The 12,663-nt window shown below is 33.6% G+C and overlaps 1 protein-coding gene across 2 annotated transcripts in view; it reads left to right on the top strand.

The window, feature by feature from the left end:
• The window catches only part of lamb2l (laminin, beta 2-like), a 77,331-nt gene that overhangs the window by 49,879 nt on the left and 14,789 nt on the right, over positions 1–12,663 (top strand). For both annotated transcript variants that reach the window (XM_087306883.1, XM_087306884.1), the window contains exons 18-27: positions 1,099–1,219; positions 1,598–1,790; positions 4,366–4,509; positions 4,689–4,920; positions 6,368–6,531; positions 6,603–6,827; positions 6,913–7,127; positions 9,590–9,686; positions 10,288–10,660; positions 11,424–11,608. In XM_087306883.1, the coding sequence (XP_087163009.1) occupies positions 1,099–1,219; positions 1,598–1,790; positions 4,366–4,509; positions 4,689–4,920; positions 6,368–6,531; positions 6,603–6,827; positions 6,913–7,127; positions 9,590–9,686; positions 10,288–10,660; positions 11,424–11,608 (1,949 nt within the window). The remainder of the gene's footprint in view (positions 1–1,098; positions 1,220–1,597; positions 1,791–4,365; positions 4,510–4,688; positions 4,921–6,367; positions 6,532–6,602; positions 6,828–6,912; positions 7,128–9,589; positions 9,687–10,287; positions 10,661–11,423; positions 11,609–12,663) is intronic.

The following is a 12,663-nucleotide window of genomic DNA, read 5'->3' as shown; positions in this document are numbered from 1 at the left end:
GATTGTATTTAATTATGTAATTTGTGGATTTCAGTGTTTATTTAATTTTCTTATTGTTTTGAAAGAATTATTTTATTTTTTAATAAGAAGGCATCAAAGGGATAATAAATATATTAAATATTTATGCTAATATATATATATATATATATATATATATATATATATATATATATATATATATATATATATTTTATCATCTTGATTAGAAAAATATTTACAAAACTATATATATATATACATATATGTAAATATTTTAAATATTTTTTTTCTAATCAATATGATAAAATAAATTATTTTTTTCTCAACAGTGAAAAGGAACACTGTTGTTTGTAAAATAGACTTTTACATCTCCCCTAAAGTTAAGCAGTTGAATTTTACCATTGTTGAATCCATTCACCTCATCTCCAGGTTAGACAGGAGTTCTTTTAGCTTAGCTTAGCTTAGCTTAGCATAAGCCATTGAATCAGATTAGACCATTAGTATCTTGCAAAATATATAAAAATTTTCATATCTAAAGCTTGACTCTTCAGTATTTACACCATATACTAAAGAAAATGAAAAATTGCTATATTCTAAGTCGAAATGGCTAGAAACTATACTCTCATTCCAGCATAATTAGGGGAGCACAATGATATTACTTATCGCTGTAACCTGTTTACCTCAGCTGGGGACTATTTTCAGGCTCTGCATAATATCATTGCGCCTGCTGCAGGCATGGTGTGTCAGCAAACTTCCTTGATTATTGTTACAACCTTTTAAAGCAAGTTGACATTTTTGAACCTAATGCTAATGGTCTAATCTGATTTTAATGATTTATGCTAAGCTATGCTAAAAGTAGTCCTTCCAGACCTAGAGATCTGCTGAATAGCTTAAAAAATGGCTGACCTGTAGGTGTATTGTAAAATGAGCCTATTTTCTAAAAAAAAAACTGGAGTGTGCTAAGTCAGATATAAATTGTTTTCCAGATGATATGATAAATGATTGTTTGTCTTGCTAATTTAATTTTGTAATATCTTGTAGAGCCAATTGCCAAAATAACTGCATCATAGAGCATTTATGAATATTGTTAGTAATGTTATGACACTTTATTTATGACAGGTACATTAAAATGCCAAAGCCCTTCTGCTTCGAGCCAAACAACCGCTATGTGGTGTCCATTCGGTTCCAGCGCCACGCCGTGTCTCACCGCCATCTTACCGCCTTCATCCTGATAGACTCAGTAAGTTTCCTCTCTGTTACCATCATCAGTCAGTTATAAACATTTTGTTCAACGCTTATACCAGGGGTGTCCAAACTTGCTCCTGGAGGGTCGGTATTCTGCATAGTTTAGCTCAAACTTCAGTCAATACAACTGCCTGATAAATTTTAGTATACCCGTAAAGAGCTTGATTAGCTGGTTCAGGTGTGTCTAATTGGGGGTTGGAACTAAACTATGCAGGACACCAGCCCTCCAGGACCGAGCTTGGGCACCCTTGGTGTATACCAAGCCAGAAAAGTTAACACGAGCACTGCCACCTGCAGGTGTAATTACACATATGAAAAGTCTTAATTAGACTTCTGTTTATCTTATAAAGACTCTTTGTGTTTTTCCCCACAGCTTGTGCTGATTCCCAGATATGAAGAGCTTACTGGATTTCAGGGTGATGAAGGTGCAGATGAGCGTCGTCGTCAGGAGATGGAGTCGTACATGTGTTTGGAGTCCTTCATGACTATGCCAATGCCAGCGCTGGCTGAACTGTGCACTTCTCTTATCTGCAGCATCTCTGCTATCATGCACAATGGTGCACTGGGTGAGTCACGACCGGTCTTGATGATTACATGGTGGTAACGTTTTCCCACAAAACACATCCTTATTTGAAATATTTAGAGGCATATGAAGAACTTTAGGTGCAAAGGGATCACTTAAAGGCATAGCTCATCAAAAAGATTTCCTCACCATTTACTTACAAGTGGTTTTAAAAAATAAAAATTCTTTCCTCTGTTGTAAGCAAAACACACTGAAAGATTCATTGGATTTAGTATTGTTTTAAGGTTAGTGGTTGCAAACAATTTATATGGACTGAATTTAAACAAAACAATTAGTTTTACAAAATTGTATTTGTTAGTTCAAATTCAGCCTATATAAATTGTTTGCAACCACTAACCTTAAAAAATATATATATTAAATCCAATGAATCATTTTTGTCAGTGCAAGATTTTTGTGTAGAATGATGGAAAACAACAGGAATTGATACCCATTTTAGGAACAAAACACTTTTATCCACCATCTCCACAATTTTCCTTCTTTTGTGTTAAACAGAAGAAAGAAACTCAAACAGGCTTGGAACAAGTGAAAGACGGGTAAACGATAACAGATTCTTCTTTTTTGGGTGAACTACTTCTCTAATAAAGAGAGACAAGGAGGCATTTACAAGGAAAACAATTTGATTTATTTGAAAAAAATGCATACACACACTCACACACACAATTGCAATCAGAATTATTAGCCTCCTTTTGACATTTTTTTCTTTTTTAAATATTTCCCAAATGATGTTTAACAGAGAAAGGAAATTTTCACAGTATCATATTTTTTCTTCTGGAGAAAGTCTTTTTTATTTTATTTCGGCTAGAATAAAAACATTTTTAAATTTAATTATATATTTTCCTTTAAGCTATATTTTTTTTGATAGTCTACAGAACAAACCATTATTATACAATAACTTGCCTAATTACCCTAACCTACCTAGTTAACCTAATTAACCTAGTTGAGCCTTAAATGTCACTTTAAGCTTTATAGAAGTTTCTTAAAAAAATATCTAGTCAAATATTAATTACTGTCATCATGGCAAAGATAAAATAAATCAGTTATTAGAAATTAGTTATTTAAACTGTTATGTTAAAAAGTCTTCTCTGTGTTAAACAGAAATTGAGTAAAAAAATAAACAGGGGGCTAATAATTCAGTGGGTTTAATAATTATAATTGCAACTGAATATTAATTTACTAATTAAAAAAAGAAATGTAAGCTACTGTTGTCCAATGATTTTCTAATTAGGCAAAATTGCTTAGTTAACCTTATTAACCTAGTTAATCTTTTAAATCGCATTTTGGTTTGATTTGATTTAATTTATTTATTTTTGAACAAAAATATGATACATAAAATGTCATTAACAAAAAGAAATACATTTCAACATGGTCGAAAATGGAGCGGGATAAAGCATAAGATTATTATTCTTCCACCCCATTACCCCATTTATCATTCATTTATTACTTAAACTTATTTATTCTTTTACCTATCTCTTCTTTTTACATGAAAAATTTTTTATCCTTTTGGCATCTTTGAATAATAATATGTTTGATTCCATATGTACCTTTTCATTTTGTAACATAGACCCAAAGAAAAAAAAAAAATACATAGTACTGCAAATAGACAAAATAAAAAACAACAACAACCTAGTACTGCAAATAGCCATTAAAATGTCATCATACCTTTCTCTTTTTATCATTTTTCAATAACCTTCATCACTATTTTCCTTTATTAATATATATTTATACAGTTTTTTATATTGATTAATAACCTGATGTTGTTTTAGAGTCTGATCTACATGGTTCCAGTTTTACACCATGTACAGACATACACAAACTTTTTAAAGTTGTTCTTGTTTTCAACCTCCTAAAATTTAGTTCTTCTCTCAGGTTATATCCCCCTTGTCGTTCTTCGAAAAACTTTTGTATACATTTCGGAAGTAGTTTATTCCTAGCTCTAAACATAACTTGTGCTGTTTTAAACTTAACCAAATCACTGAACTTAAGCATCTTTAATTTAAAAAATAAAGGATTTGTATGCTCTTAAAACCCGACATGTTCTATTAGTCGAATTACGTTTTTCTGCATTGTGCATATGGATCGTAAATTAGATTTATATGTATTCCCCCATAGTTTAACACAATAACTCAGGTATGGCAACATGTGTTATATAATATATACATTGATTTATTGTCCAGGATAAATCTTGTTTTATACACTATTGCTACAGTTTTTACCAACTTTGATATCACATTATTTATTTGTGGTTTCCAACTAATTTAATGATCCAATACAACACCAATGAAAATGCAACACCATGTTTGGTTTACAATGAATAATAATATATTGCAAAATAAGTAATATATATATAATATTGTATTGCTATCATGACAAAGACTAAATAAATTAGTTATTAGATATTTGTTTTTAAACTGTTCTGTTATAAATTTGTTCAATAAAATCTTCCTCTCTTTTCTTCAATTAAACATCACTTGGCAAATGTTTAAAAAAGAATGAAAATTTTAACTGGAGGGCTAATAATTCAATAACGTTCTAACAATTTGATCTGTGTGTTTCTGCAGGGTGTCAGTGTGACCCTCAGGGTTCATTAAGTGCAGAGTGTGACAAAGTCGGAGGTCAGTGTCGCTGTAAGCCCAACGTGATTGGCCGTAAATGTAATCAGTGTGCACCGGGGACATATGGATTCGGCCCCTACGGCTGCACTGGTGGGTTTCCTTTTATTGTCAAAGACAAATATGCATTTTAATTGCTATTTTAAATTAATTTACACTGAATACACACAAATATTTATTTATATCACTATTTATTGTCACAGAAATATTATTATAGAAATGAATTAAATCACACATTTCTCTGTCTTTCTTCTTTCTCTGCTTTCTGACAGTATGTGACTGTCACTCGCAGGGTTCTGTCGGGCATCATTGTGACCCTGTGACGGGACAGTGTATGTGTCGGCATGGGGCGATTGGCCGCCAGTGCTCAGAATGCCAGCCGGGTCAGTGGGGATTTCCTAACTGTAGGCAATGCCAGTGTAACAGCCATGCAGAGAGCTGCGATCCTGAAAGCGGGGCCTGCTATGACTGCAGAGACAACACAGCTGGACAACTGTGCGAGAGGTGAGAGACGGGTCACTGACCACATCTGCGGGACTAGTAATGCAACAAAATACATTTGGGTCACTGATTTGAGTCACGACAAAGCATGCTTTGTAAAGGAGGAGGACAGGTTAATTAGAAGCAATTCATTAAGTATGGAAGCCTTGTCAATTCCAAAGTCAATTACCAAGACTAAATTAGATAGAGGTAGGAATTTTCTGGATACAGCACAATTCAGTTCATATCAATTCTCATGGTCACAGTTTGATTAAAGATTTGTTGCCTTTTTTTAAGAACTAAGTTGGATTTGATATATTCTTCTAATTATTGTTTATTGTTTCTTTTTCCTTTCAACTGTGATGAGAAATTATTTATTTATTAGTTAGTTTTCATTACAGTATGTACAATATTTGGTATTAGTAGACGGTCAGCTTAACATCTGTTGATACTGCTTCTTCAACAGACATTTAACTGACTATAAGAAACTTTGCAAGAACGTCAACTTACACTAACCCTAACCCCAATCTAACGGTGTTCTCATAATTTAATGAGAATTAGTTGACATGTAGATGATATGTAACTTAATTCAACAATTTGACCATCAAAATAAAGTGTGACCCAATATTTACAGTACATGTATTTCAAACCCCAGTAGAGTGAAGAAATAAATATTTGGTTAAATAACTATACCTTTCATCACAAAAAAATGACAGAAATCGTTCTACTGACAAATTGCCATTTTCTGGGAAATAATAATAATAAAATATTTAAAAAAATAAAAATAAATGATATTTAGTTTATTTTATAAACGAAAAAAAATGTTACCACACCTTTATAGAATAAAACAAATATTTACATTGTATTCATTACCTAATAAATCCAGTATTGTGACAGGGTGTCCACGTGTTCTTAAAAACTAATACTTAAAAGTTGATCAATTATGAGAAAATTAAGGCCCTCAAAAGGTATTTAAAAAGTATTAACCATTTGCAAAATAAGTAATATATATAATTATTACGAGGTCTTAATTTTTTTTATTTTCCTCTTAATATTAACAAACCATGTGCTCGATTCACGTGATTGGTTCAGTCCGTGTGATGTGATTGATTTATTTACTACAACTGTTTATTAACAGCTTTTAATTAATTTAAAGGTTTGATACTGTTCGGAACTTAAAGTGGCGATGAGGTCTTAAAATATTCTGAGAAGGTCTTTAAAAAGTCTTAAGGTATTGAATTTACGTTTATGATTCCTGCATAGACCCTGTTTGAATAAAAACAAATATAATAAAATTATGTGTAACATTATATTCCAGAAAAACTATATATTATTTTTAAAATAAAATATAAATGGTATAATTCTGATAATCATTTTAATATAGCAAGACGAGGTATTAATGTAATTTGAGATTAATTAGAAATCATTTTTTACTGCAATAATATTGATAACTCTTGCTTGTTTTCCTAAGGTGTGTGGATGGTTATTATGGCAACCCAGCACTTGGTTCTGGTGAGCACTGTCGCCCATGTCCGTGTCCAGGACACCCTGACAGTGGACATTCCAACGGTGCCTCCTGTGAAGTAGACTACGCCTCCAACCAGATCCTTTGCCAGTGTGGGCAAGGCTACGCTGGTAAAACAAGTCACTAAACCGAAAACTTTCACTTCTCAAGAAGCATCTTAACTTGCAGTGTTTTTTGTCAGGTCCTCGCTGTGATCGCTGCGCCCCCGGTTATTATGGTGACCCCGAGCACCCTGGTGGATCGTGCCGGCCCTGCCAGTGCAATGGGAACATTGACCCTCAGGACCCAGAGTCATGTGACCCTCGAACTGGACTGTGCCTCAAGTGTCTGTATAACACAGATGGAGACTCTTGCTCAGAGTGTAAACTGGGTTATTATGGAAATGCACTCATTCAGGACTGTAGGCGTAAGTGCAGTGATTCTAAAACAACAATGTTTTTAAATAATTTCATGCATTTATATTTAACTCTGCTCTCTGTTTCATTCTACAGGATGTACTTGTGTAACTGCAGGCACTTTGCCAAACTCTTGCACTGATGGAGTGTGTCAATGTGATAAACAGACAGGACAGTGCCCCTGCAAGCAAAACATCATTGGACATAACTGTGACCAGTGCGCCACCAATCACTGGAACTTCGGCTCTGACTGTGGATGTGAACCCTGTGGATGTGTCCAACCTAATGCCCTCAGCACCCACTGTAACATGGTAGGATCTGTGCAGATAGCAATAAAGGCTTATTCTGAAAACGTAGCTCTATATACAAATCTGGAGATCCTGAATTATGTAGCCGCAGGTACATATTAAATAAGTAAGTAAATAACAATGAGAATGTGGTAAAATCTGAAAATCAGGCTGCCACAAGAGCTTTTCTTTCTCTGGATTGCTTTTAAAAACACTGTGGGTTGGGTTAAGGGAAGTGGGTGGGCGGATGGTGTGAGAAGAGCAGGTGAGAATGGCACTCGTGAGAGAAATTTGAGATCTCAAAAAGTGTACACAGCTACTTCTGGTGGATTCAAAAAAACAAAAACTACAAAAAAGTACCTCCTAAGACATATTTTGTGCTCTCCAGAAATGTATATAGGGGTATGTTTTTAAAACGAGCCTGGGTTGGCGGGTCAAGCTCTTTTTTTAAGGTACCTGGGTGAAATGGCAACATAAAACTTAAAACTTACAACAATCAGCAAACATGAGCCAAATTTCCAAATTTCCAAACCATAGAGCAAAACAAAAGACAAATGGGAAAATGTAACATTGCATACTCCTGGTTGGAAAAGGATGAGTTTAAACAGTGAAATGGCAACATAAAACCTTACAACAATCAACAAACATGAGCCAAATTTCAGTTTCACATGAGTCATATTTCTGGAAAATCCCAAAAATGGGAGTCAATATTATCTAATTTTTATTTTATTTAAAATTTGGACAATTTTAATGCCAATTTTCTCATTTAGATTTTTAACCTTTAGATTCCTAATTTTTAAATTGTTGTACGTTGGCCAAATACTATCATATTGACATGAAAAGCAAGTTTTCCAGAATCTGATCCTTATAAAAAAGGTTTTGTGGTCCAGGGCCACAAATGTGATCAAAAAAAAATTATTTTAAAACAGTTTTTAAATAATTTTAATGTCTAACTTTGCTAAATAATAACTTTGCTTTGAGTGCTACCAGGTGTTACTAAACTTGAAATAATATGAAGGACATGCTATTTGCTAAATTAATTAATTGGCTTTTATATTATCATGAAGGTGAAGGCTAATAAAAATAGAATACATTTTAATATGTAATTTTATTGTACTATAGGATTGTTTTTACTATTTACATGTTTATTGTTTTATAGTATAGAAAACTGGATAAGGACCCCACAGGTGATCAATGTGGACTAGAGCCAGCATCACTGGCTCATTTGTTTTGGAGCTGCCCAAAATTGTCAGTCATCTTACTGGGAAAATATTTATCTGACATTTTCAAGAATATGTCATAAGCCGATACATCCAGATCCCTTTATTGCAGTTCTAGACATTACTGATTCTGAGATAGAAAAACAGTACAGAACAAAATAGAGTTCTATTTGTGAGTCTACTAGCACGGAAGTTAATGTTATTAAACTGGAAACAGAAAGCTGCTCCTACATATATACATCTAATGAGGGAAGAAATGAAACATTAGGAAATGGAGAAATCTAATTCTCTCTTAGATTCCATCTTTTCTATTCAAAATCAAAAATTCTATCAAATCTTAAATAATGACATAGATTATTTTAAAGACATATATTCCACGGGAAATTCAAATAGCAGAGGATCAGACTAACGGATGAAAATTTAAAATCAGTATTTTGTTTCTATTTAATTTTTTTTATTTTAGGTTTGTTTTATTATTTTTTTTTTGTATTTTCTTCTCTTTTTATTATTATTAACTTATTGTATTTATTTACGATTATTATTATTGTTTGTATATGGTATATTTTATTGTCAGTTGTTGTGTAAATGTTTTTGGGTTGGAATTTGTAAATCATTGTATTTAAATGTTAAAAAGAAAATAAAGAAAGTTATATACTGTATATAAAAAAGATAAAAACTGGATAATGACTCTGAAAATTCAGATTTGCCATAACAGGATTACACTACATTCTATATTTAAAGAGAAAACTTTTATTTTCCTAAATTGTAATAATATATTCACAACAACTCCAATTGTATTGTGTTTTTGATCAAATAAATGCCATTTTGGTAAGAAAAGAGACATTTCGAAATTGCTTAAGCAATAATAACAGTTGTACTAGACATTTTAGATTTAAAATAACTTAATATATTAATACATAAATAATCTGGAAGGGCATCCGCTGCATAAAAACGTGCTGGATAAGTTGCCGGTTCATTCTGCTGTGGCGACCCCGGATTAATAAAGGGACTAACCTGACAAGAAAATGAATGAATGAATATTCTATTAAGCTAATAGATACATAATTCTGTTTATTATGGTGTGATTAATGTTTTCTTAGGGATTAAAAATTTTTTATTGTATTTTATGTAGTTTATTTATTATATTTATTAATTATACTTTTTATATTTATTTGTGTTTATTTATTTATTTATTTATTTTTTGCAGTTACTTACAATAAACTGTCTTCTCTGCTTCTCTTCTTCTGTCTCTCTTCATATGTGCAGTTTAGTGGCCAGTGTCACTGTCAGCCAGGTTTTGGGGGGCGGCAGTGCAATGAGTGTGAGGCGTTCCACTGGGGCGATCCCAGAGTGCAATGTGAAGGTAAATATTGCACAAACACATCTACAGTTGAAGTCAGAATTATTAAAGTCCCTGAATTATTAGCACCCTTTTTTTAACCACAATTTCTGTTCAAAGCAACACATTTTCAACACATTTCTAAATATAATAGTTCTAATAACTCATTTCTAATAACTGGTTTATTTTATCTTTGCCATAATGACAGTAAATAATATTTGACCAGATATTTTTCAAGTCACTTCTATACAGCTTAAAGTGACATTTAACGGATTAAATAGGTTAATTAAGTTAATCAGGCAGGTTAGGGTAATTAAGCAAGTTATTCCATGACGATGGTTTGTTCTGTAGACTATTGAAAAAAAAATTATAGCATAAAGAGGCTAATAATTTTGATCTTTAAATGGATTTAAAAGATTTAAAACTGCTTTTATTCTACAAATAAGACTTTCTCCAGAAGAAAAAATATGATCGGAAATACTGTGAAAATTTACTAGCTGTTAAACATCATTTGGGAAATATTTTAAAAAATAATAAAAAAGGGTGTTTAATAAATCGGATTTCAACTGTAACTCAAATTCATCTCCATCAAATAATTACTAATCCTTCATCTATTTCTAATCAGAGTGTAACTGCCATCCTCTGGGCTCTGAGACGTCTCAGTGTGACCGCACAACAGGCGCATGTGTGTGTAAGGACGGAGCTTCAGGACAGCGCTGTGATGAGTGTGCACGCGGCTTTACTGGAAACTTCCCCAAATGTGTTCCCTGCCACCCCTGCTTCCAGCTGTGGGATGATGTGGTGTGCCAGGTCCGCCGAGATCTGACCCACTTCAGGGATATCATTGCTATGATTCTGGAGAAGGGTGAGGTGCCTGGAGTCAGCGACAAGCGCATACTTGAACTAGAGAAGAAGCTGGCACAGGCTCAAGAACTGGTCCGGGATGGAGACAGAGAGGGAACATTTAACTTAATCAGCCAAACTGTTGATGACTTGAGGTAAATATTAAAGACAGTGTCTATTTTGGTCACTAAAATTAACATATTGAATTGTCTGTATCACTTTTGGCACTAAAATGTTAATAATTAATAATAATAATTCCTTACATTTATATAGTGCAAGGAAACCGTGTTGTAATGTTCACAAACAGTAAAACAAGACTCAATAATGAGGTTGTCAGAGTGAGCTGTGTATATGAGTGTGATCAATTCATGAGTGGCTTCAGCTGAGTGTTTGCAATCAGACAGGATCTAGGCCAGGTGTGTGAGTGGTGCATAACTGGATCTTGTAGTTCTTTTGTTGACAGATTTGCAGTTCTCCAGTGACCTGCATAAGCTAGATCTCTGGTGACTGTAACATTACGATTAATAGACAGATAATCCATAATTTATCAGTTATATCTGGCTATAATTTGTTTGTCATGTCAATAACAAAAACATTTTAAAATATCCATTTATCTGCCAGTAGCAATTTGGGAGTCGATACACTGTGACATGCATGAAATGTGTTTCAAACTTTGCTGAACAACAAACAAATTCCTTTTAGCTTGATTTTGTTCAAAATTACACACACCAGTTTGTTTTTCAATTTTAGTTATGGCAGGACACTTTTAATAACAAAGGTTAGATTATTTTTCTAGTTATTCAATATAAACCATGTATTATGCTGCAAAAGCTTTTTATTATACCACAGTTTGAATTTCCTTGCATGTTAAATGAGAGTAATTCAAGTTTTTCTCCATCCATATGGTCTTAATGTCAGAGCGGAGATCGCTTTGACTGATGGACGTCTGATGGGTGTAATACGGGATCTGAATGTGACAACAGACCATAACAATGATCTGAAACAAAACCTAACTGCCCTGGAGAAAGAACTGAAAGATCTGAACAATACGCTTCACCAGCTGCGCAGAGAGCTGGAGAACTACCTCACTGCTGGACTGGCAGGTAAAGTATTATTTAGCAAACATTAAGTACTAGATATGAAACACAAAATCAAAACTGACCTGAGAAGATGTTTTTTAGGGAACATATCATTAAGCTTTATTTGATTTTCAGCAAAATCTGGTTATCTGTAATGATTTACCATAACAATTAACGTCACATATTTAAGTATTTTTTTTATAAAAAATGTATGGGTTGCAACTAACATTTGCAACATGTCCTGAAGTCATTTTGTTTTATTGTGATGTCCAAATAATTAGATGTCTTGTTTTAATGTTAAGAAAAGCCCAATAAAAGTAATGATAAAAACATTTTCAACATCCAGTTAGTTCTTTATTAAAGCAAAATAACCATTATTACATTTTTTTACCATTATTACATTTTTTTGTGCATGATTACATTTTATTTAATTTTTTTGTGCAGTTTTACTTAAAAATGTCAAATTAGCGAAGTAAAAATGCATTTAAAAAGCAACTGTTGTGTAAGGAAAGAGACGGCACTGCTAAACGTTCGAGGTTACTAAAGTAACCCTTCGTTCCCCGAGGAGGGGAACGGAAGCACTATAAGTGGATTTGATTGTAAAATCCACGCATTGGGAGGTTCGGTTCAGAAGCTACTCGTCTGAAGAGTATTGAACGGGCCAATTAAGAATGAATTGGCAGCGCAAGCCTGCGCAGGTGAGCGGCATAAGCAATCAACTGAGTATAGAAGCTCACCTGGCGCCAGCAGACGCTATCCTTTTTAAGCTGAAGAGACTTTCAACAGCTAAGGGACAGTCATTATGGCGACGGAGTATAGTGCTTCCGTTCCCCTCCTCGGGGAACGAAGGGTTACTTTAGTAACCTTGAACGTTCCCCTTCGGGGGGAACTTCAGTACTATAAGTGGATTTGATTGTAAAATCCACGCATTGGGAGCCCATTGAAAGCGCCATAATGACTGCACCTTACCAACACCCCCGATGAGGAGATAGCCAAGCAAGCGTGACGCACCCACATCATGGGGGGCGCGGTCCTCCAACGTGTCCCTGGCCCTAATTTATCCTACTTCAACAGAAGTT

Source organism: Danio rerio, chromosome 23, assembly GCF_052040795.2.
Source record: "Danio rerio strain M-AB ecotype USA chromosome 23, GRCz13ab, whole genome shotgun sequence".
NCBI classification, from domain to species: domain Eukaryota; kingdom Metazoa; phylum Chordata; class Actinopteri; order Cypriniformes; family Danionidae; genus Danio; species Danio rerio.
This window is presented reverse-complemented; position numbering and strand designations above follow the sequence as displayed.